The 26809-nt window shown below is 39.4% G+C and overlaps 1 protein-coding gene across 1 annotated transcript in view; it reads right to left on the bottom strand.

Annotated features, from left to right (window-relative positions):
* Nucleotides 1-1513: 1513 nt before the first annotated feature.
* CCDC171 (coiled-coil domain containing 171) overlaps nucleotides 1514-26809 on the bottom strand; it is a 310199-nt gene continuing 284903 nt past the window's right edge. The window contains exon 25 of the mRNA XM_044920762.1: nucleotides 1514-1726. Within this exon, the coding sequence (XP_044776697.1) occupies nucleotides 1514-1726 (213 nt within the window). The remainder of the gene's footprint in view (nucleotides 1727-26809) is intronic.

Here is a 26809-nt window from a genome sequence, read left to right as displayed (position 1 = left end):
AAAACAAGACACGATAGATTCCATAATACATAGGGAATTTCTATTTTATTTTCTAAATGTATCCATAATGAAAAACTCCATCGTGAAAAATAATATAAAATATGGATTTTGTATCAAAACTCTGCCAGAAAGTACAGTTCACATCAGAAGTTAATAGCACTGGGGGAGTTAAAAGATTAATACAAAAACAAATACATATTACAGATATTTCTTTGTTCTTCACTTACCATGATGCAAACTGCAAGGATTTAACCTTTAAGGGTTAAAGAGTTTAATCAATGTCAATGTCTGATCTTCTGAAGGCGATAAAGAACAGTCTGTCTAGCGATACCCAACAGAACATCACTTTGTCAAGCCACAAAGCGCCCAAAAGCTTGTCAAGTAAGTTACCAGAAACCTCTTTGTGGTTAGAACTCAGCTCCTTCCTGCTTGACCTATTATTTGATATTTGACCACTTGGTTGCAAGACACTTGCTCTTTCTAGCTGAAATGTCACTGGGGCATCTTGTCAGCTCCCCGACATCTCGGCCTGACATACAATTTTACTTTTGTGTGCTACAAGGCAAAAAAAGCAGGGCAATGGCCTTGTTTTAAATTCTGTCAGCATCAAAGATGGGCGTCACTCTTGGGTCCTACCAACAACCAAAACAAAAAGGGAGTCTCTTTTGAAGGTCAAAACAGCCGTTACCTTGAAGTTTTTCAGCTCATACTATTTCGTATCACCTGCTCTCCTCGTGTGGGCACCGTCCTTATGAAGTGCCTAACCATACCACAGAAATCCTGCCGGCACGATCGCTCCACTTTCTCATCAAATGCAGACTTGATAAAAGGATGAGTTTTCAATGCCTGCAGGGACCAGATTCAGCAGTTAACTTGTTCAAATGGGCAAGTGGTATCATGTAGCTTTACAAGGAGCAACCTGACCTTCTCACATTGACCAGGAGTGACATTATTGTGCAGGAGGGGAAGCAGTCACATCATTTCTGTTTTGCACAACCTGCTTAAAGTTTGCAACTAAATGCTTGTCTTCAGCCGAGCTGACAAGAGAGAAGAGGGGGCTCAGTGAACCATGGCAGGGCTGCCATGAAATGACAGGAATCATTGGCATACATTTCAAATAGCTCTTTCAATCCTATTAAAGTATTGCGGTCCTGCTTTAAAATAGACAAGTATGAAACAACTTTGATAGATAGAGACTAAAATGGCTTATTGATTTTTTTAAGTCTGAAGGAAATTACCCAAAATGTGTCATTCTTTAACATTTAAAAATATGTTACATAAAAATGAGCAACTGTGATCATAAATAAAACTTAGAAGGAAAAAAAGTTGGTTATTTCATTATTCAAGGAGACATACGTACCTGCACACGTCAACATGCCACACGATTTTTAAAAACCCACTGCCGTTTGTGCTGAAACAAAATTCAACTGATAAGAAAACCCCCTTCAAAACAATTTTAATTGTACTGTTAACTCTTCCTGCCTTTTTTTTTTTTTTTTATTTCATAAAGTCATTATCCAATCTGAGTTGGTCGTTTGGCATTAGCAGACATAGTCGCTGGAGAGGAGTGAGATGACATCAGCGGATTTATCAGTGTCTCCTTTAAGAAAGTGTAAGTTGTATCCAGTTCAGCTTGCAATGGCAAGAAATCCCCCACACCAACTGCTTCCGCGGGAAGAGCAGCTCTTGAAGGAATGGAGAGATTTGAATGGTCTCGTGATCCTACCTACGATATGAAGAAGAAAAAAACAAATAAACATAGAGTTGAAAACTCTGAAACAGAATTGAAAACCAGACACAGGGAAGTGGGGGCTAATAATCATCGTGATACAAGATGGGGTGGAAATGCCATTTTTAATTTTGCCATTATCGGTATGATAATATATAAATAGTAAATTATTTTCCGAGCGTGATTGAATCCCTTCTAAAGTGTCCGATGTCATGAACTTTTCCGGAGTTTGTCCAAACACTGAAACATTGTATAAAACTTTTATAAAGTTATTGCATCGAAGAGTCAGGGCAATCAGGCAATCTCCTGCCACAGGCAATCTCCAGAAGCCAATGAGAAGAGTGTTTATTTCATTATGCTCTATAATATGTGCTATATAACATGGAAGATCCGACTGCTGAGAACATGAACTGTGGGTATTTATGTTTTTAAGATCTATCAGCCGGACTCATTTAATTGACAAATACAGCACGAAGAAAAATAAGTAAATTCTAGTGACCTCTAGGAGATAGCACAATGAGATACAAAATGCCAGGGAAATGAACTTTTTTGCCTTTTCCTTTGCTAATAATGCCACTGCTCTACTTCAATAAAAACTGTTCTATTGAAAGTATTTGGAAATCGCGTATCAAAACATGGGATTGGGGGCGCCTGGGTGGCTCAGTTGGTTAAGCGACTGCCTTCGGCTCAGGTCATGATCCTGGAGTCCCAGGATCGAGTCCCGCATCAGGCTCCCTGCTCAACGGGGAGTCTGCTTCTCCCTCTGACCCTCCCCCTCTCATGCTCTCTCTCTCTATCTCATTCTCTCTCTCAAATAAATAAATAAAATCTTTAAAAAAAAACAAAAACAAAAAACATGGGATTGCAACACGAAAAACTATTTGCACATATTTTAAAACATTACTGGTATCCAGAAACTACTAGAAGTGAAATCAAGGAAATCCACACATCCACGATGTACTTGAAAACAGAATTAATATTTTGATGAAGCCTTCAGTAACGCTGATAATCAGTAGTTAACATTTAACATGAATGAAGTCTTACCAGTAAAGCAGATAGGTACTATTATTTTATGACATTTATTGATAGTAACTATTGATCAATTGTATGTCAGAATTTTCTAGATTCCCAACAAATAAGTGTTCTTGAGATAATAAGTCTCGTCATAAGTGTTTCCATTAAAAACCACACTTTACATTGCAGAGTTTTTTAAAAAAAAAAAAAAAACCTCTTTTTGGTATATTCTCTTACAGTTTGGGCAATAAAGTCGCATGAACTTTAAGAACCTGCTTTATTATGTCACATTCTACAAAACCACTCCGACAAGTGAAAACAAGAGGGAAGCCATCAGTAGTTTTAGGAATGTATCAGCAATGCAACTGTTGTATATGTTACCATTTTTGTGGATTTTTTTTTAACTACAACTGGAGAAAAATCAATGGCTGCATCTAACACCTAGTTCAGCAATTTCCTTTGATCTCTGTTCTTTTGATTTCTTGATACTCCACTACAAGCCTACAGCTGACGGAAATCATCCCTTTTTATGCTGGAAGTTTAAAAAAATAAAACACCTCAAATGACCACTTGAATGACTTTACGAAGGAGAGGGTTTAGCTTACCCGGATGGAAGGAAAAGACATCCTGAGATCAGGCGTTGACCCTGATTAGCAACGCTGATAAGGTTTCCTTTGCAAACCTGGAATATTGGACCCTGAACAGAGAGAGGCATCTCATTCCATCCGAGGCTGGAGTTGCAGATTCCTGCCCTTTTACGGCTCCTAGAATCACCTTTTCTAATTTTTTTTCTGTATGTCCGAGTGGGCAGCACCATTACCTGATTGATTTTGCTGTTATCAAGACTCTAGTGCCATCTACTAACTTCTCCTTCTGTCAGACCTGAGGGTAAAGGGAGTCCCGGGAAGGCAGGAGATGGTGGGGCCTGATTTTCTTAGTAAAATTTAGGGATAGCCACAGTATTCTTTATTATGATAAAACTGTCAGGTGAGGCTTCAAAATTTGTTGTCACATCTTTATATCTCAAGTTCTGGTCTACGAAAACTATACACGAAAAGAGAAGAGTGTGCAAAAGCGGACCAAGGAAGGTCAAGGAGTCTCTGAGGGTATTTTGTTCTGAAGCCTTCGACTAGAGCAACAGAACCATGCCACACTGACCACTCACCCCTGTTGGCAATATTAAAGGTGTACATGATTTACTCCAATCTATATTCTGTTCTTGAAGTTTCCTTTTTTGTTCTCGTGATCCCATCAACCTAGCGCATTACATATTAGGGAGACCATCCTTTAGGGAAGGCCTCTAACTGCTCGTTTCTCCTTAATAGTCGATGGATCTTGGCACTCTACAAGTGGGGTCCTCTTTTGCCCTTTCTCACCTTAACTTTTTAATACGTCTATTTTCCACCAGGTTGACCAAAAGCATCTTTTCATCTAATATAACATTTTTTTTTTAACTAAATCATCTTGAAATGGGATGTTGGGTATTTCCCTAGTATTTCAAATCAGACTCTCACTTTTTGCATGCTACCTTCTGACCTTTTATGTCCTAACCATGGAAAACAACTTTTAAAAAAAAGAGGTTTTTTTTTAAGATTTGCACCCCCAAAAGATATGCCCTCCACCAAGTAAACAGATTTACTTTTGTGTAAATGAAAACACATTTTTCTTCTTTTTTGCTAGTAGGATAATTTGCTATACTCCATACACTGCTAGAAAGTATTTTTTTTTTTTTCATGAAATGGGGGAAAAAATCTGATTTTAAGTCACTTAATAGCTTGTAAACAAGCCAGCAAAAATTCTGATGAAATCTTGATTGAGAATGTGATGTAAAAAAAAAAAAACAAGGAGGGGAGGTGAGCTGGGGGATGGGGTGGTGGACACTGGGGAGCGTGTGTGTTGTAATGAGCACTGGGTATTATATAAGACTGATGAATCACAGACCTGCACCCCTGAAACAAATAATACATTATATGTTTAAAAAAAAAAAACAAAAAACCTTTCACCATGAAAAGAAGAAGTAAATATGAACTCTTTTCTCTTGTTACAAATAGTATCCAGAAATATATCATAACACTTTTAATATAACACAGAGAGTAAAAGACAGTTAAATAACTTTTTTATCAGAGACCATTAAAAGTTAATATTCACCACCTGATCTTATATTTTCAATCCGTAAAGCCCATGGTCATTTGAATTACTTTTTAAACTGCTGAGGTGTTCTGGTACTCTCTCTTTTAAATCTAGATTTAAGCAATTTTTCAAAAAGAGATTAGTTACCTGAAATAAAAGCTACGTGTCATGTGAATCTTTATGGAAGCACTTTTATTTACTCAATAAGCTGTAAATGATTCTATTTGAACTGTTACAGTCCATCAGCTAAATATATATTCACAATAGAGAATGTGTTCACTACATTTCTGCATTTTAAAATTTTTATGAAATACAGTAATTGGACATGTCTAATAGCTATTTTTCAAGGCCTTAATACCTTAGTTTTCCAAGAGTGTTTTCCCAACAAAAAAAGTAAATAAAGCATTAGTCTAATAATATGATAATCACTCAGGAGGTTGTCTATAAATGAAAGCCATCTTGCAGATCAAGGCTTCTGAACAGACGACACCAAACTATCTGTCTCCCACGTGGCATATATTATCGAGTTAAGTCTTCTGGAATCTCGTATTCTGAAAAGTGTGTGGTGATGTGATTTAGTAAGCCGGATGCTACTACATGGCGCTTCTGCCAGGCGCATAGTGGGAGTCCTGGAATGGGGAGCCAACGACTACGGTTTTCCCTCCCACTTCTGTTCCGGTCTAGCTGGGCCATTTCCGCCATGGGAATTAGTCCACCCATGTATCACGTCCCTTGCCTATAAAATAAGGAGCTACACCCTTTACAGCTCTGAAGTTCTATAGATTCACATAATTCCATGCATGACGGTGTATGACATAATGTTAACGCCCAACTTTTGTGGATGATGTTAACCCAAATACAGTACTTCAGATTTTGAGGGGACACAGAGAGGAGGAATGCACATTGCACGTGGTTTTTTTAAAAAAGTTGCATAGAGGGACACCTGGGTGGCTGAGTCGGTTAACTGTCTGCCTTCGGCTCAGGTCATGGTCCCAGGGTCCTGGGATCGAGCCCCGCATCGGGCTCCCTGCTCTGCGGGGAGCCTGCTTCTCCCTCTCTCTCTGCCATTCCCCCTACTTGTGCTCTCTCTCTCTCTGACAAACAAATAAATAAAATCTTTTTTTTTTAAGTCGCATAAATAACAAGATTAGCCACAGTTTAGATGATGTGGGTTCATTCAATTAAATTCTGTAGTACCTGTTTTATGACTTTGACCTCCATGATGATGTTTTAAGCTCTGTAAATTATTGCCCTGGTTTTAAGTAGGGTGTGCAGCGACACATAAACTGATGAAGGAATCAAAGTACTCACCAGAGGGCCTTCCAGTGAGGCTCTCTCACCATTGCTACTTTATCTGCTAATGTGTTCTTACCACTAGAGTCTCCAGACTCAATATCACAGAGTCTTCCTCCTTCCAAAGACTTCGAGTTAGTTAACCAAATTCTACCTGTCTATCTTCCAGTCTGCCATGTTGGCGTCATAGGACACTGTGGTCTGCACAAAGTTGGCAATAATCACATATATAGTTTTCTCTTGTGGAATGGCCCATTATATACTTGATATATATACATATAACATACATTTGATACACACATATAACATGCACTTGATAAATATTTGTGTGTGTACATTATATGCACGTGCTATGTGCATTCACATCCATACATTATATATACACATACACACACATACGTGTGTATATATAAATATATACATACACCTGCTATCACATCATTAAATATTTATTCCTTGTAGTTACCAATCCTAACTTTGGGTTACCAATGCCAAACCTGTAGGAATATTTTATGCATTCTTTTCCTTGTAAGTCATGAAATCTTAGTGCAGACCAGTTTGGCTCTTTAGCTCACTGACATCAAGACATGCAGGGATATGTGAGTAACTGGAGTAAAGGAGTCTCTAGATACAGAACAACCTAAGAGGCCTTAAACCTAGAGATTAAGAAGGAAGGGCAACTGTAGAGATAGAGGCAAATAGAAAAGAGAGATAGAAGATATTAATAACATACTTGATTCACGTTATAACAATTTTGTCCTCGTGTAGACATTCAACGTTGGTTCAAGAGTGAGGGCTCTAAGGTCTATCTATCTGGTTCAGAATCAGCCCTGACCGCTCGGTTAATGAGGCAGAGTAACTGGCCTAGCAGCCTTGATTCTTTGTGCCTCTCTCTAAGCACATCCTTGGCCATGGGGCTGTGCAGCTCTTTGCTTCCCTGTCCAGCCTCATCTACCATTTCCTCCCTTGCACTCCACAATCCAATCACATGGAATTTGTGCATCCCCTACACACGATGCCCCTGTGCTTCACGCCCGCTCTCGACCTGTCCGCTGCCCAGAGTATCCTTCTGCCCTTCGTGGGGTGAGTGCTCCTCCCACCTTTCAGACTCTGCTCAACGTTTCCCTCCTTGTGAGGCTTTTCCAGATCCCCACCCTGCCCTTCCCTAACTACAGTGAGCTGTGACACCCAGTCACATGTTTACATTCCCCCGTGAGCGTCTCTTTTTCTATTTTTACTTATTTGTATTCACTGATAACTCCCCTATAAAACTCTGAGCACCTGGTGCAATGGATTCGGGACTTGGCCTTCCTAGCACTTAGCAGAGTATCTGGGGCTAAATAAGATTTCTGATGAACAAACCACTCAGGCTGGTCTCCTACTGCTATTTGGTCATTTCACGTAGATACAGATTTTGCCCCAATTCAAAGCAGCACAGTATAGTGGAAAGGATAAGGACTCTGAAGTTGGAGAGACCTTGGGCTCCACACTTGATCCTGCCATGCATTAACCGTGTGACCTTTGACAAATTACTGAGCCTGTGTCCATCTGCATCCTCTGTGACACAGGAAGAATAATCCCTCCTAGGGTTGTTATCAGGATTAAATGAAATAATAGACACAAAAGGCAAGAGCGTTCAGTAGCTCTCCTTCTACTCTTCTTAGATGATAACAAATTCCAAATTTATAATTATAGCTAACACGTGTTGGGCATAAATGTCAGGCCCTGTGCTAGGTTTAGCTTTATAGACATTATCTCGATTCTCACAACAACTCAATGAGAAAGTACTACTGTTACCCTCATTTTGCAGTTGAAAGACTGGGGCTGAGAGAGTAGAATAAATTGCTTCATGTTGCACAGCTTGGAACGTGGTAGAAAAAGATGTGACTCTTGATCCTTCTGATTCTTCTCCCCTAATGCTTGACCACTACCTTATCATGCTGCCCAAAGAAGACAGCCTCGGGCTTATTTTATAACCAGAACTGTTTCATAAACATAGCAATGGCTCAACAAATCTCTGTGAAGCTGGGAAATAAAAGTACATAGATTGTACTAGAGGCTAAAAATAAATGTTTATATTTTTGATAACATATTTTATTGTAGTCCCACATTTGAATATCCATGGTACTGGAGTAAATAAATAGATTTTATAGCGTTTACATAAAATAAAAGTTCTAGCCTTTCACCAAAGGAGCTTATATGTTGTTATTTTCAGAGATAAAATTCAGCGCTGAAGCTTTAAATTACACTCGAGCATCTAAACTTTAATTTTAAATTACTTTAAAGATGTCTTATGCCTGACAAGATAACAATTCCCATTTTCTTCTCTTGGATGTTTAGATTTCCTGACATGACTGAGGTTGGAAGAAGAGTTGAAGAATTTTCCCGGATAGCTTTTGTTCTCTCTTTTCCTACTTTCTTTCCCAACCCTGTGCTCCCAGCCTGCTCCCGCCCTGGTAATTCTGATACACCTGATGGTAAGAATGCCAGAAATGGTCAGAAAATGCAAAGGTGGCCATTTTTTCCTCTGTGTCTTAGAAAAATGTAGTTGCAAAAAATTCAGAGGGAATTTGAAACGTAAATATATCCATACACCCAAGTATATACAAAGGTACAAAAATTGAATAAATAAAAATTTGGGCATACTACTTAGAAAAAATGCCATTGAAAAACTGAAACGATAACTGATAAACATAGTGCAACACACATGATGGCCATAAGAGTGACTTTTTTTTTTTAAGATTTTATTTATTTATTTATTTATTTATTTATTTATTTGACAGAGAGAGAGCGCAAGTAGGGGGAGCAGCAGAGGGAGAGGGAGAAGCAGACTCCCTGCTGAGCAGGGAGCCCAACACAGGGCTTGATCCCAGGACCCCGAGATCATGACCTGAGCCGAAGGCAGACGCTCAACTGACTGAGCCACCCAAGCGCCCCTAGAGTGATTTTCTTAATTGACAAGAGACTCATGCAACTGAAGAAAAAAGAGAACCTAATTAGAAAGCGGGCTAAGGATAGTCTAGTATTAAGATTGGGTTTAGCTGTAACAGAAAACTCAAAATGTCAGTGGCTTAAATAAGATAGTTTATTTCTCTCTGATATGACTATTTGAAGTTATCAGGAATCCAAACAAAAAAACAAAAATAAAAAAGGAACCCAAACTGCCTCTATCTTGGGCTCTGTAGCCTCAGTATGTGACTTCCACCTCAGGGCCCAAAATAATTGCTTCAGTTCCAGCCGTATGTCTGCATTCTAGGCAGAAGAAAGGAGGACAAAGACGAGAAGGAGGCACCATTTACATTTAAAGACACTTCCTAAAAATCACAACAGTTTTGCTTACATCCCATTGGTCAGAACTTGGGTTACATGTCTAATTAAACTTCAGGGATATCAGAAATGCAACTCCCCCCCCACCCCGCCCCCGAGTGACCCAGGTAATATTCAGAAGTTTTATTACTAAGAAACAAAGAGAAAACAGATCTCAGGAAACCACCAGCAGCCTTTGCCTCAGATATAAATTGGCCTTTTGGTTGGAAAGGGAGGAAAACAATAACCAATAGACATGAAAAAGTGTTAAACCTCATTCATAATTTAAAAAATGCAACACAAGGGGCACCTGGGTGGCTCAGTCAGTTAAGCGTCTGACTCTCGATTTCAGCTCAGGTCATGATCTCAGGGTCCTGGGATCGAGCCCCAGGTCGGGCTCCCTGCTCAGAGTGGAGTCCCCTCGAGATTCTCTTCTCTCTCTCTGCCCCTTTCCCCAGCCGGTGCAGGCTCTGGCGCATGTGCGCTCTTGCTCTCTCTCAAATAAATAAATAAATAAATAAATAAATAAATAAATAAATAAATAAATAAATAAAATTTTAAAAAACAGAGAGAGACGCAACACAAAACATGCCAATGAAGATGACATTTCACCTATAAGATAGGCAAAAATTTAGATGTCTGATGATACCCACTGCTGAGAGACAAGCTCAGACCACATAGGCAGGGATGCAAGCTTGGTGCAACCTATCTGGAAGACAGAATTTTAAATGTACCCGACCATTGATCCAGCAATTCCACCGCTAGGCATTTCTTCTCTGGCCACACTCACAAAAGTTCACCAAAGTAAGCAGATAGATGTGTTCATTGAGCATTTTTGGTTTTTTACAGAAAAACAGTTTTTAAGTAAAACTAAAGGATCCATCCAGGGCGCCTGGGTGGCTCAGTTGGTTAAGCGACTGCCTTCGGCTCAGGTCATGATCCTGGAGTCCCGGGATCGAGTCCCGCATCGGGCTCCCTGCTCGGCGGGGAGTCTGCTTCTCCCTCTGACCCTCCCCCCTCTCATGTGCTCTCTCTCTCATTCTGTCTCTCAAATAAATAAATAAAATCTTTAAAAAAAAAAAAAAGGATCCATCCAACCGAGTGCTATTCAAGTGAAGTACGACACAACCAGAGAATACAACCATCAAAAAAAATTAAGGTGAATATATGTAAACATATAATATATAAATAAGTCCAAGTGAAAAAAGAAGGTTTGAAATTATGTGTGTGTGGATAGAGAGAACCCACTTGTATTTTAAAAATAAATAGAAGACACACACAGGCATATGTATACCTATTTTTCTTTCTAAAAAAGGAATCACAAGGAAGTGTTCATTATCTTTGGAATGTGGATAAGGGGGGGCAAAAAGCTTTGGAAGTTCAAAATTTTCTTTCCATGGTTTTTATCTTTAAAACTATTTGAACCGGGGCACCTGAGTGGCTCAGTGGGTTAAGCGTCTGCCTTTGGCTCGAGTCATGATCCTGGGGTCCTGGAATCGAGCCCTGCATCGGGCTCCCTGCTCAGCGGGGAGTCTGCTTCTCCCTCTGCCTCTGCCCCTCTCCCTCACTCGTGCTCTCACTCTCTCTCACTTGCTCTCTCTCTCTCTAAATAAAATCTTAAAAAAAAAAAAACTCTTTGAACCATGAGCAAAGGTTATGAAACTGGCAGTTTGCAAAAGTAAAACTATAGCTGATTAACAAATAAATGGGAAAAAAATGGTAACCTCCAAGAGTCATCAAAAATGGAAAGTAAAAAGGTATTTATTTGTTGCCAATCAAAACTGAACTTTAAAAAATTATGATACTAAATGTTAGTGAAGGCATTATGAAACAGGCATTTATAAATTGGTAGTGATTGTATAAATTGATAGAACCACTTGGACTATAATTTGGCAGCTGCCTTAAATGGGTAATACCATTGGATCTGACAATTCCATTTATGACTATGTTCCTTGTATCAGTACTAACAGACAAAAATTGGAAATAACCCCATACTCAACAACGTCTTCATCTTACTTACTAAAGTATCTTTAAGTAAGCTACAGCCACTTGATGGAATACTATACAGCTATAAAGTTTACAGTTATGAACTTACAGATAACATGGACAAATGCTTAGGTTGAACCAGGGGTCAGAAAACTTTTTCTGTAAAGGGTCAAATAATAATTCATGTTTTGCAGGCCATATGTTCTCTGTTGCAACTACTAAATCCTGCCATTGTCACCCAAACGCAGCCATAGAAGATATGCAAATGAATTAGCAACCCGTGTTCCAATAAAACTTTATTCATGAGCACTGAAATTTGGATTTCACATAATTTTCACATCATGAAATATTCTTCTTTTTCTTTCTTTTCAACCATTTAAAAATGTAAAAACCATTCCTAGCTTGCAGGCTATATAGAACCAGGTGACAGGTGGATTTGGCCCACAGGCTTTAAACCTTGCCAGCCCCTGAGTTAGACCATATATGTGAAAAGGGGATTCACAAAATCACATATGATAACTTGTTTTGAGTTATTGGAATTGTTGGCATTTTTTCGGGAACTTCTTTATTTTCCAAATTATCTACAATAAGCATGCCTTACTTTTATAACCAAAACCTTCTACTAAAAAAGACTAATTTTGGGCGCCTGGGTGGCTCAGTTGGTTAAGCGACTGCCTTCGGCTCAGGTCATGATCCTGGAGTCCCTGGATCGAGTCCCGCATCGGGCTCCCTGCTCGGCAGGGAGTCTGCTTCTCCCTCTGACCCTCCTCCCTCTCATGCTCTCTGTCTCTCATTCTCTCTCTCTCAAATAAATAAATAAAATCTTTAAAAAAAAAAAAGACTAATTTTACATATACTGAAATCCATATTTTAGTACAGTTATGACTCTGAAATGTGCAGTCAGAATGAAAACATAATTGGTTAAAGGCCTCAGAGGGTAGGTCTTTAACCAACTGTTTTGTAAGTTTTGAAAAGGTCTTAATTTAGCTGCGACCACTTTCCTATTTCACCATCCACTGTATCTAACCCATAGCAATCTCACATTGAGCAAACACAAATAATTATATGGAGTGACTTGTCTCTCTACTCTGCACAAAAGCAACTCCTTATGTAGAGTGGCTACTTACAACGTGTGTGCCTTCATTTTATTCCAAACAGCACTTCCAGCTGCCGAATTACAACTTCTGTGGTCAGAATGTACACATGTCACACTCTATCTGGGAACCATTAGGCAGAAGTGTTCTGACCACTTTTTCATTACTCAAGAATTTCCTCTTAAACTTCTATACCTTTTTGATTCAATGTCAAAAATTTAGTAATAATCTGAAAGCTATAAATTTAGACCTTTTAGCACTTTGTTTTTTCCCCGGGTGACCATGCACTCAGGTAAAGAGGAAAAGGGAAGAATCATCTAAGATTTAAAGTTGTTTGAAAGAGATGACTTTCCTAAATCTTTTTTTTTTTTTTTTAAAGATTTTATTTATTTATTTGACAGAGAAAGACACAGCGAGAGAGGGAACACAAGCAGGGGGAGTGGGAGAGGGAGAAGCAGACTCCCTGCCGAGCAGGGAGCCCGATGCGGGACTCGATCCAGGGACTCCAGGATCATGACCTGAGCCGAAGGCAGTCACTTAACCAACTGAGCCACCCAGGCGCCCCGACTTTCCTAAATCTTACTGACATTGTATCTGTCAATCACATACCTCAACAAAATTAGCAATAAACCCACATTTTGAAATTTGAAACTCATTTTTTCGCATGCCCCCCCTTCCACTGCTGTTTTACGTTCCCTCGTTCTACTACATCACAGCTAAAATTTCTAGCAGTTCTTCACAGAATGCTGCAAACAGTCTTTACTCCCTTCGGCTGGTGCTACGGCTGGGCCTTTCTGGAGTGCCTGGTTGTCTTCTGTTAAAAGAACATGGCCTCCTATCTCCCAGTGAGAGAGAGAGAGTGAGAGAATGTGATCTGGGGTTCACATCTGTGGAATGCCTTCAAATCACAGCAAGCACGGGGGAGTATGTTCCAAAGCAAATCACTTAGCTGGCAATGACATTTCCTTTACATGATAGGCAGGAATGTTATTTCTGATAGAAGCGGGCCATTTCCAGCAGTCTCAAACCAAACCCATATCTCTAGGGAGAACACCCTATAGGACTGTGAGAATAATACAGCAACTGCAAAATTCCAAAATAATATACCTACAGATTACATTTCAGGAATCCATTCCCTACATTATCAATTCCATATGAGAGATTTTCCCCATGCTTGCATAATGCATAAAACATATCTAAACCCACATCCACCATTAGTATCCTAAATCAGCGCTATTCATTAATTCTTTCAAGAAGTATCTATCGAGTGCTTACAAGGTGCCAGATACTGTTCTAGGCCCTGGGATAGAGCAGTGAATTACATACCCAAAAACTGTCTGTCCTCAGGGGAGCTCAAACTGTCCTTAACTAATCTGACTCTGGAGCCAGTTCTCCTTCACTAATAATTTGCCGAAATACTATATAACCAAACAACTGCTATTTTTTGTAGTGTTGAGTTTTAATGGGCAGGGCACTGGGAGTTTACCAGCCTCATTGTTCTGTGGATGTAGACAAGGTTCCAGGAATGAGTTACATTTCCCTGGTTCTTCCCTGACTTGCTCACACCAGACCTCAAATGCCCTGCACAGTCCCCGTCAAGAGTTGCTGGGTGTCCGCAGTGCCTCCCCTCACTGCTGCCTCCAATGTATCAGCCGGCTCACTGTGCCATATGGGTGGTGTCCCTATGCTCACCCCTCCCCCTGTCACCTGAAAACCATGACAACTCTGAGGGACCCGGTGTCTCACCGTGCCTGTCATAAAACATTTCTTTCAGTTTCCACCTAGAGGGCCTTTTTCTAAGAGTCCAGATGCCAGTCCCTGGGCCTGCGTGGAGGGGAGGCACTAGGTGGTTCTCTCCACTTCTGGGCACCTGCCTGCAAAACTTCCCCTCGTCCTTTACCAATTGTCAAAACCCGCATTCAAATGAGCTTCCTCTCAGCCTGCACACCAATTTTTCAAAAAAGCCTAGCCTCGTTTGAAATGCAGTTCAGACTCAGGGTAGGACGTCCACAAGACGATGATTTTGACACAGGCTTTCAAGCTGTTTGCCAAATTTTTTTCTTTAGCCATTTAAGAAAGTGTCTCTTCATTTTCTCTAACTTAAACACACTTTTAATATTTGTATACAAGTTATCTCTTCGGTCTTCTCTCTATTTCCTACTTCATCTCTTCTTTATTGTCTATTTGCTTATTATTTGAGAGTATTCAAATTTGCTATTGGAGACCAGAAAAAAAAAAAAAACTGGATAGATGAAACTCAAAATAAGTGTGAAGCCTAAAGGATGAATCAGCCAGTCGCCTGTGAAACACAGGCAGAATCCACATGTTGAGAACGTAGTAAGTTAGTGCCTGAAAAGACAGGTTACTTATAGATAGAACGGGGTGGAAAGACCACATCATAAGATAGAGATATGCCACCTCCAGGCTAATGTCATTCTTAAACTGGCCTGAGAGCTGCAGACAAAACCCAAAGCAGTTCAACAGCCAAAGTGGCAAGCTATAGCTAGGGGGCAGACATTTTTGTCCTGCATCTCTCCTGGAAGGGAAGCAGGGGTGAGCGGCCCAGGCACCTCTGTCTCCCTAGCCCCCTGTGTCAAACCTCCGCCCTGGTCCTCACAACCTCACAGAGTGGAGAAGGCTGATGCAGCCGAGAGACAGGGGTCGTAAGATCACTGCATGACCATGGAGTCAGGAGTATGGTCCTTCCCCTGCTCGCTCCCCACCACGCTCTGCTTCTCACCGTGTGTCTTAAACTGATCTGATAAATCATGTATTTGAGTATCGTAATGTGCCCTGTGAGACTGTCTGTTCTGCGACCTCTGGGATAACGGGCCTGGCCGTGGACTCGGAGGCCACCGCGGCATCGAGGTGATTTCCCATAAAACACCTTTGCTCCCCAGTACCTATCAGCACGCCCTTGCTTTCTCCTGTCCAAGGGTCTCCTTGTCATGCTGCTCCTTCTCTTTAAAAGGAGCCTGCTTCATCAGGTTTTTACTGTTCTTCACAACTCACCTCGGGGATCGCCTTGTCCCCAGACTTTCCCTGCCGCCTGTCACCTCACATTGGGGTTGGCTGTCCCTGCTCCGTGTCATGACAACACAGTCTCAGAATCTGCTGTCTGCAGCTCAAAATACCGGCCACTGGCCACATGTAGTTATTTCAGTTTTAATTAATTAAATTTCATTCAACATAAAAGTCCATCAGAAATGAAAGTTCAGTTCCACGGCAGGGAGTTGTAGTGGACAGCTTCCACTGTGCGCTCCTCGAAGGAAGCCACGGGCTACTCTGTTTGTTCCTCTGTCACTGGTGACGTCACTGGTAGCTGGCACCTAGCAGGTGCCCCAGATGTTGGCCTGCTGTCACATGAGTGGACTTCCTCTAACCTGTATTCCAAGGAAAGCCAACAGGAAGGGCATGTTTTGATATTCAACTTTTCTCTTTCCAAAAATATTTTTAATTCACAAAGTTTCATTTTCTTTAATTCTGACTTCCTTCAATGCCTCCTTTCTGGAGCACCTAAAGTGTCAGGAGGGACCTTGCTGTTCCTTTCTAGGCTTATCGTTCTCGACCTTCGGTGAGTGTCATTACAGCATTTTACGCTAGAGCACCCTCAGAGAAGAGGGAAAGAAGCCTGTGACAAAAGGCAAGAGGAAAGTTATCTTGCCAACTGTCCATTCTCCAGACCCCCAGGCAGGAGTCCTAGCTCCCTTAAAAGCTCGATTTTGTATATCAGAGAAAAATGCATTCTTACCCTACAGCTTTTCATTTTTAATTTTTATACTCTCTTGGGAAAAAGATTCCATTATGGGCCAAATTCGGAGGCGATCTAATTGTTTGATGTAAACCTTCAAAGTTTCCTTTGAGTTGAGTGTCTCTCTGCTTGGGCAGAAAAGGGGAAAAGAGGGAATTTACATTCACTTTGCTAAACATTAGCATCTTTTGTTCAATCATTTGAATGCAGGACAGTGAGGGGGGAAAACAGCTTAGCGAACAAGAGTTGACACATACAGTGTAAAATCTTTTAAGGTGCTTGGATTCAATGAGGGAGAAAGTGAGACGGAACCGTATTTCAGCTTCCTAACTGTGCTCCAGTCTGCGGGAACTTTGTGACAGGTCTCTGTCTCTCAGCTACACTTGACTGGCTTTTGCTGACATTCAGCTGTCAGACGGCAACCCTTTACCAGGCCCCTAACATGCTCCACAGCCTCACCCAATTAACTCACTTTCACTTGACACGGCAGCAAAAAGCTTCATAATAGGTGGTCAAGGTGCATGGTGTCTGCCTGGGCCCTCGAAGTGCTCACACATAGCAAGATGTTTAACTACTTTTCTTCTTGTCTGTGTGCTCACAACTAGTGTGACTACAATTCAGTCATTCCACATATTGAATTGGACAGGAATATAGGAAATATTACAGTGACGCGGTAAACTGCTCAAAAGCAGGCTTCTAGATGACTGAAGTTCAATTTCAAATCACTTCTGAGAGAAAGAGTTGATTTTTAGATTACCAAAAGTTAGTATCAACTAGCAATTGATCTGTTGTTAGTTTTCCCGCTCTCTCATCAATAACAGTATTATATAAAGATGGCATGGCGTAGAAAAATTGCTTTTGACAAGTGAGGGCAGAAAAGTCTAGGCGCGATTCAAGAGTATGGAATTCAGCCTTTGCTCATAAACATGCATTTTTCGGATGAATTCTACAATAAGTTTTTGGTAAATTTTGGTCATGCGAGCCTTTCTGATGAAATACGTTGTGCTTGAAAATGTTTGGCTAAGAAATCAAAATTTTTATACCTACTTTGAAAACTTATCTGAATAATTTACACATTTTCTCTCATCTCCTAGTATGTTCCAACCTAAGCATATAATCAGTTTTCACTTATTGGCGCTCTGAAAATCTGAAAATTATGGGGAAAAAAGTGACGTAAAGAAAAGGAAAAGGGATATAAACTGTATTGCCTTTGGAAACCCACGCTTTTAAAGCTTTGTGATGAAGAGGGTACTGTCAAAGTTACTTTTCAATAGGACTCTTTATTATTGACATCCAAATGCAGCTCTTTATAGCTATGTTTTTTAAAAGAGTTATTAATTTATTTTAGAGAGGGGGCATTAGGGCAGAGGGAGAGCAACAGACCCCCCGCTCACTGAGCGCAGAGTCTTACATGGGGCTCAATCTCATGACCCTGAGATCATGACCTGAGCCGGAACCAAGAGTCAGATGCTCAATGGACAAAGCCACCCAGGTGCCCCTCTTTATAGGTATTATGAAGACACAGTTATGATTTCAACTCTAAGTATCCTATCAGTAATCAAAGGTAGAAGTCTAGTTACAGGAATGGGGAGTTCTAGCGTCCACCACCATGAACCAATCCTGGTGGTGATTCACCACTACCCTACACCAGGCAAAGCAGAGTTTAACCATACTCTGCCATTCCGAGGGAGTCTGGGAAGCCTCTCTGAGCTCTGGAAGTCAGGTCTCTGAGCAGCAGTGCCTCTGTGACAGGTCTTCAAATTAAACGGAATCCTTCTCTACATAAGGTGTGTATTTGATGTTTTTTTTTTTTTTTAAGATTTTATTTATTTATTTAACAGAGAGAGACATAGCGAGAGCAGGAACACAAGCAGGGGGAGTGGGAGAGGGAGAAGCAGGCTTCCCGCTCCGCGGGAAGCCCGATGTGGGACTCGATCCCAGGACCCTGGGATCATGACCTGAGCCGAAGGCAGACGCTTAACGACTGAGCCACCCAGGTGCCCTGTATTTGATGTTTTGAACACTGCTCACTTCTTAACAGAAGCTCAAGGCAAGGGTAGATCTTGACCGAATTGCTGAGCAATTAGGAAACCACCCTGCATCCACTTGATTCAGTAAGTTCTGTCAAGCTGTCCCTGTCTAACTCCAATGTCATGTTCCTCCACCCCACTGTTATGGCCTCACACAGATCACCCTCACTTCTCACTGCGACCTCTTTAGTATATTTGTTTATAGCTACCCTGAATAACGGATGCCTCTTGTAAAACCACACCCCACGTTAAACCTACCAACTGTGTTAGCTTCCTAGGGCTGCCACAAGTGACCACAAGCTGGGTGGCTGAAAACAACGGAACTCTATTGTCTAACCGCTCTAGAGGCGAGAAGTCCGAAATCAGGGTGTCAGCAGGGCCACCCTTCCTCCAAAGACTAGGCAAGAATTTCCCCTTGGCTCCTTTAGCTTCAGGTGGTGGCTGGCAATGCCTGGCATTCTGGGTTTGTAGCTGTGTCACCCCAATTCCTACCTCCATCCTCACATGGCCATCTTCCCTCTCCGTCTCTCTGAATAGCTGTGTGTCTCTCCTTATAAGGACCTTGATCACTGGATTTAGGGCCCACTTTAACCCAGTATGAACTCATCTTAATTTAACTGTTATATCTGCAAACACTCTATTTCCAAATAAGGTCACGTTCTGAGGTTCTCAGTAAACAGGAATTTTCTAGAGAACACACTTCAACCTACTCTACCAACTATTTACAATGTAAAAAAGAAATGAGTTACGGGTATTCTTATAATTTTGGGCTCAGGGCACCTATATAATTTTCCTTCAGACTGTTTTAAATGATAGCTTAAATACTAGCTCAGCAAAACTTTGTGGACTTCCCAAGCCCAATTAACTTCTGAAGATCATTGTTCATGAACATCACTTCTGGTGAAGCTATATATTTAGTCTTCAGATGTTACTTAGCAAATGGAGCAAACATTTTTTTACCATCTTGTAATATCTTCAAGTGAACTAGCTTTTTTTCCCTTAATTTTTAATTGCTGAATATTTTACTTTCATTATAAACCAAATATGTTCAGAAATCAGTGGAGTGTTTTTAAAATGTATTAAATGATGCCATGCTAAACTTAAACTTATATCCAAAAATTCCAGAAACACCCTATGAAAGAAATTTTTAATATCTAGGTATATTAAGGTCTCAGAATTTCTATAATATATGTGCAATGATAATTTTCTTTTTTTTTTCTTTTTTTTTTAAAGATTTTATTTATTTATTTGAGAGAGCGAGAATGAGAGAGAGTACATGAGAGGGGGGAGGGTCAGAGAGAGAAGCAGGCTCCTCGCCGAGCAGGGAGCCCGATGCGGGACTCGATCCCGGGACTCCAGGATCATGACCTGAGCCGAAGGCAGTCGCTTAACCAACTGAGCCACCCAGGCGCCCCAGCAATGATAATTTTCTAATAAATACATGCAGAAATGGTTTATAACAATACTCATACACATTGCTTGTGGTTCCATTATCCAAATTCATGTTATATCAATTTGTTATCTCTCCCAAATCCCAAAGTAGCTTGATTTGTTTGGATCACTTTTTAAATGAACATAACTTTATTATAATTGGATATTATTTATGCAAAAAAATGAGGCAGATTAAAATGTTGACTTTACAACCTAGGAAATAAAACCCTTGTATTAAAAAAAAAAGTATTAAAATACAAAAGTATTATTTCCGCCTGCTATCAATATGTCAGGCATTTAACAGCAGATCTTGAAACCTAACTGAATAACATGTTTCTAGGCAAAGCTACCACAATGCCAATCAGAAGGCGCTCTAAGGCTAAGTACAATGCTCTGCGCCTAGAAGGGGAGTGATTTTGAGGCCTCCACAGTTCCTTCCTACTTTGAGAACAAGTAAAACCTATAATAATTCTATGTTCAAATGATTAGGACATAATAGAAACAGCATTTATAATAAGCAGGGGCTTTACAGATATCCTTTCTTTAATCTTCATATAAGCCTAGAGACAGAAGCTACCGTTATCCTCATTTTTACGAATGAGGAAACTGAAGCCTTCTTGAAGAGGCTGTTCATGGCAGCAGGATCACATGGTTAGCAAGAGGTGAAGCCAGGGTTAGAAGAATCCCACTCCGAGCCCACCCACCCAGCCACTATGAATGCGTGGGCTCTGGAGCTGGGCTGCCTATGTTCACATCCTTCTCCAGCACCTGGTAGGCCTTACAATATGGAAATAATGAGAGTAATAGCAGCAATAAATACCATATACCCATAAGGGTGTTTTAAGCATTCAATAAGTTAACACATCTTCAATTCTGAGAATGTTGTCTCACACATGGAAAGTACTGGATAAAAGTTAGCTTATCTTTCTCCTGCTTTTTTTCTTGCTCTACACCAACCCTCTGGCTCAACAAACCCTGTTCGTGGCCATAGACCAGGCCTTTACCTGGAAGATACTTTCTTTTTTTTTTTTTAAAGATTTTATTTATTTATTCATGAGAGACAGAGAGAGAGAGAGAGAAGTAGAGGGAGAAGCAGGCTCCCAAGGAGCAGGGAGCCCGATGCGGGACTCGATCCTAGGACTCCGGGATCATGACCTGAGCCGAAGGCAGACGCTCAACCGTCTGAGCCACCCAGGCGCCCCTGGAAGATACTTTCTTTTGCTCACAACGGGGCTTCAATAAGAAGATACAGATGACTTAGGCCCAAAAGAAAAGTGGTGGCCACAGCAGTTTACAAAGAGCCAGGACTCTTAGGCTTACTAGCTGGATGATGCTCCCCAACTTTTCTGAATCTCATCAATAATACCTTTATCACACAAAAAAGTTATAAAGTCATGTACAGGTATTATAGGTGTATTTTTAAAGCTCTAAAGAATTACAGAAACAAACAAAATTATGATCAGTACAGAAAAAAGAAAAACAACAACAACACGACTCCCAGCTTGACCTTGATTGTTAATAGGCCAGCAGCATCCTGTTTCTGCTCACATAATTCTCCCTGTCCAGAATTCCTTATGCAAAAAACCCTATCATTCCTTCAAAATCAAGCTCAAATACAAATTCTCAAAAATATTCCCTAACTATCTTAGTCCAAATTAATCTATCTTTTCAAGCTCCATGAGCATTTATCATCTCACTGCTTTATGTAAGTCTGTCCTGACTCACCAACTAGCTTATCAGTTCCAACAAACCAGCGACTCTTCACTATGCCTTTTTTGTATTCAATCCATGTACAGACAACTATCTTCCCTGCATAAAATATGGGAAGAGAAAGAGCTCCAAAAGATTTTAGGACTCTTCACAAGGGAACAAAATTCATTGACTGATTCAACAAACTTTTGTTGGGTACTTAGTAGTAGGTCAAGCACAAAGTAGGTACTAACGCTATAAGGAGGATTACACATGGTACCTGGCTTCCAGACCCCAGGATCAGCAAAATGAAAAACGCACGTAGGACTGCAGGCCTTGATCCTGATCTAGTTCTAGACACACAGTCTGGTCTGAGTGAGTAGCAGTAGTGAGCTGGCGTACTCCCTGCAGATGTTAAGTTGATTCTTGGGACCTGATCCTTTTTATCTCTTTTCCTAAACATTAAGAATCACTAAAGTAGAGAGTTTACCAATGCTCCCCTAATCTCTTCCAAACCAAGGACAGTCCCTGGACCGGCTGGAACCTTGGAAGGAGCTGGAGTGGAAATAGAATAGTCTGATAACTTGAAAATAAATTTATTGCCCCAAGTCCATAATAAATCCCATCATAAATAATTGGAGGACTGTCTCAATTCTCCTATATGATCCCAAAATAAATACATGATTTTTTAAGCTAAAATTTATTCATTTAATAAATATTAACTCATTACTATTACATGCTTAACTGTTATATGACTTCATATCAGTGAGACTATTTTTTAAAGATCGTGCTCTCACCACTTCAGAAATAAAAGTAAACACAATTTCTGATCATCCTCCAAATGGGGTACTCCACAAGCATCTCTAAAGTTCTGAATTCATAAATAAGTGTTTGTTTCTGGCAGTGATGCAAAAAGGTCTTTTTACATTTCCTTTTGAAGATTTCTGCTCTTCTTTTTCCTTAAACTGATGAAACTGCCCAACTGCCATCATGCCAATCCGAGGGTCACCTAATTAAATGCATCAATGGCAATAGTGACAAAGCTGTTAAAAATGTCCAGAAACACACATGTAGTATCGAATCATTACTATGTTGCCACGAACTTGAGAGGAAATGGGAAATCTTCAAGGGGGAAAACGAACATCAAACAGAGCTGACAAGACAGCCAACGGTTTGACTCAGGATCTGTCTCCTTACCCGGTTTGGTTTGGGTTCAGTAGCTAAAGTTCAGGGTTCAGGGCTATTCTCAGGTGGGCTGACATTCCTACCACCAGCTTCTTAAACTGCTTTGTTTCTTTTTTTAAATTTACTGTTCTACATTGCTATTAATGTTGTAAGAGCTCTTGACCATAGTTTAAAATTTCTAGAACACTTTATACTTTTCTCTATATTTCTTATGGTAAAGAAAAATAAATTGGTCTTTTTTCTTAGGAATATGGAATGTCAACACGTTAAGTATTATTTGTTGTAGAAATTGAGATTTCTTTGAAACTCAGAAATGTATCATAAAGCACTCTCTTTACTTGAACTTAGAACTTCAAAGAGTAGTATTTTTTTATTCTTATTTTTAAGGACTGTGGATGGTCTACTATTATATTCCTCACCATCACCATTATTACTTATTGTACTCCAATAGTATGCTACATACTGAATAAGATATAAACAAAGATACAATCCCTGATCTCAGGTGAGCAGTTCAAATCCAACCACATATCAGAAATTTCTTTCCTTTCCTGTTTTCCTTCCCTTAGGAAAGGGGTCAGGGAGACCACAGAAACAATCTGTTAAATAATAACCTGACATAACAGATGATCTTAAGAATAAAGAAATTCTGACCCACAGAGACAGAGAACCAATCACAGCCACAAGCTTGGCTTTTTGATAATTCAACTTCCAAACAGGCTGGTGAACTTTAAGTTATGACACATAATTTGGAATGTGTGATGGAACTTTTAGCAAACTATGCCCTATGTCCCAGGTATTGCGCTAACATCTAGGAATAGAACAATTTCCTATTCACGCAGTACTTCTCGTCTAATTGTGTCAGTCAATCAACAATCAATTACAGTAAGGTCCGTAAATGTTATAACAGCCTAATAGGTGTTTTGGGGGGACTTGAGATTTAAAACTTGGAGGAAAAAAATCAAGTAGGTAAAAGATGGAAAACAGTATTCCAAGCAAAGGAACCAGTATATACAATTCTCATGAGATTGAGAGCCTGGTACTAATTTTTACTAATTTAAGTTTAAAAAAAAAATGTAATAGATTGGTAACCCCACAGATGCTACAGCTGGTAACCTTATATCAGGTCTTTGCATTTGGAGCTTAAAAATGAATTGGCTTATTTCATATAATATTTGTGTATTTTCTTTCTAAATGACTAGGTAAAAGGGTTTCAGGCTGCTGTATATTGTCTAGGATGTCCTTCAAACTACACATGGACTGTAAAACGTGTGTTAACATATGATTTTATTTCTTCAAAGGTTCACTATATGCTTTTACCAAAAATATGTATATCACTATTCTCCCCAAAACAAAGGATGGAAAGTTATACATTTAGTGACAAAAATCAGCACCAACTGTCAAGATCTTATACCAGTAAGTAGTTCCTGGAAAAGTTTATGCATAAAGTAAAGCAAAAATATTTGTTGCAAGAAACAAAAACAAGTCTTAGTTTTAGGCTTTCGAGCAGCCATAAAGCAAGTAAAAATGATTTTACAAAGTACAGAAGTTATCATAACATTATTCATTCGTTTTCTTTTCTTTTTTTCGGCCTTGAGTACATGATCTGTATTTTATGACATGTCTACATGTTACTTCTTAACAGGTCACTGTTCCTGGGTGTCTTCTTGACATAACAGGGGCTTTCAAACTTTGTAATGGCACAATCCTTTTGTGAAATGAAATATTATTCAGAAATTTAATTTCTAAATGAGATAAAAGTAAAATGACCCTGCTTGAAGTTGGGGTGGGGAGTGAAAAATCTGTCCTCTTGGCCTCCCCCAGAGGGATAAAGACAACTATGAGATCTACTTAACTGCGGTTTCTAATAAATGACAAACCCCCTATTCTTTTTCATGTTTTCTTAATACTAAAATTGTGACCAAATTAAACTCTTCTGAATATTGCTAAAAAATATGACTACACACCAGATGCCCTTTGTTATCGATGCCACTGAAAGAAGAAACAATGTGGTCATGAAAGCTGAGTAATTTCAATAACCTGACCAAATTTCTTGGTTTTTTACCTGCTTTAGAAAAAACACTTTAATCTATTTTAAGGAGTTGGAGGATTTTATATTCAAATAAATAAGGATCAGGAAATATAAGTATTTGAACTAAGATCTTTAAAATAAAATTACTCCACAGGCAAAATATAACAATACTCCAAAACAATGAATATCTCTATCTATGAAGAATAAGATACAGAGTATCTATTTAGATTTACATACAAATCTAGATTCAAAAACCTTCCTAGACCTTTTTCTTTTCTTCAAAAAAAAAAAAAAAAGGTGAAAAACATCTAGGGAATACATAATTATAATCGTAAGAATCTATAATATCCAATATGTTATCTAATAACATACTTTTTAAAATTAAGTCGTAAGCTCCCAGGAGGGATTAGCAAAATGATGTATCAACACAATCACTCCATCATGATAAAATTAGATATAATCTATACATCTATATACAATGTATATAGCACATTTTTTCAATCAAATTCACATTTTCAGTTAGACCTTATCAGAAATAAGATGGTGGAGACTAGAAATATAAAGCTATAACCTTAGTTGGCCCCTTACATTCTGGAAGGGTATCTTTCCAATTGGTGTCAGACAAACATTGAGAACAAAAGGATATCCAAAAGAATAAGCTGAATTCAGATTCTATCAAAGTATGCCCTAAGCCAAAGTTCTGGGAAACTAAGACAGCTATTTCTTCCCAATTTCTCAGCTAACATAGAATCTTAAGAACAAGCACAAATATCCAAACTTCAAAACAGTATAACATGGAAGGATGTACACTTTCAATTCTCTGTGCATAAAGCAGAAGGAAAAAGGAAGGTCCTTTTGTTCTAGGTAAAAGGCCTTAACCATAGACCTAGTGAATCTGTCAGTCTTCATACATAGTCATTTTTTTTTTCTTTACCGAAAGGAAAAAAATTAGCTTTTTTCCCACAGAAAACTGTAAAACTTTTATTCAAGTTTAAATCCTCTTGTCTCTTACCAGCCTAACAGCGCACTCGACATAAGCTTGGTCACTCTTAATGCTTCCCTACTACTTCATAACCCAGAATCCATTTTTCAAGAAAACTGTCTATTTCCACCTTTAGTTTAGAGCCTGGCCAAGGACACACAGATAGAGGTTTCACCATAGATCCCAAAGAGCATGATCTTGGGCAAACTACTTAACCTCTCTGAGACTGCATTGCTTCATCTACAATAAGGGGAAACAACATTCCTCCCATAAGACTGAAGATTGAATTAAATAATAGATGAAATAGATATAGATGTCTCTACACAGTATCTGACAATTAAGCTCTTACTTGATGTTATTTAGATTACGGGATTACGAATTTAAACTCTATTTTGAGTCAGTGGTCCAGTTCTTGCTTTCAAGATACACATACTACATTGTCAACCCAAGCATTCACCCCCCTCCATCCACTCCTCACAATTAATTACCTATGTATTAACTCTTAATTCAACTTGAACAAAAGTTTCCTTGTCCATACATGGTCCAGTCAGTCAATTGTTCAATGAGGCTGACTAGTAGAAAAAGATGTGCCTTGACCACCCACTTCGTTGGATTTAATGTCTTGGGTGTGGGAGATTTCATTTTAAAGAAATCATTTAGCTCTCTCTTGGGTATTCGGTTTGGCATAAATCATGCATTTTTAAGCACAAGTTTCTTCCAAAATTATTATGAGAATTATGACTCTTTATGTTTGTTGTTCAGCTGCCCACCTTACTTTTTTGGCCCTGCTTTCTCTCTGATGCTCACTTTTTAAAATATTGACAAACAAAAAATCATTCATAGCATATAATGAGCGTTTTAGACATCTAAAATACAATGAGCAGGAACCATTATAAATGTGTAGTTACAATATTTATGATGTCAGTGACAATTGCATTGAAAATTCCCAAGTATTGGAACCATCTAATTATTAAGTCTTTCACTTCCCCTGCAGGTGTAAATACATGAGTCTAATAAGCTTTCTCACTATGAAAAAAACATACTTATATTATATTAAAATATTAAAAACTATTTAATGAGCTTCGTTTCCTTCCAAAAGTAAACTGAGGTTGCGTCTGAACCAGCTTGAGGCAAGGGAAGTTTCAAACATAACGTTTTTA

The sequence above is a fragment of the Neomonachus schauinslandi genome, chromosome 13 (assembly GCF_002201575.2).
Source record: "Neomonachus schauinslandi chromosome 13, ASM220157v2, whole genome shotgun sequence".
Taxonomy (NCBI): Eukaryota; Metazoa; Chordata; class Mammalia; order Carnivora; family Phocidae; genus Neomonachus; species Neomonachus schauinslandi.
This window is presented reverse-complemented; position numbering and strand designations above follow the sequence as displayed.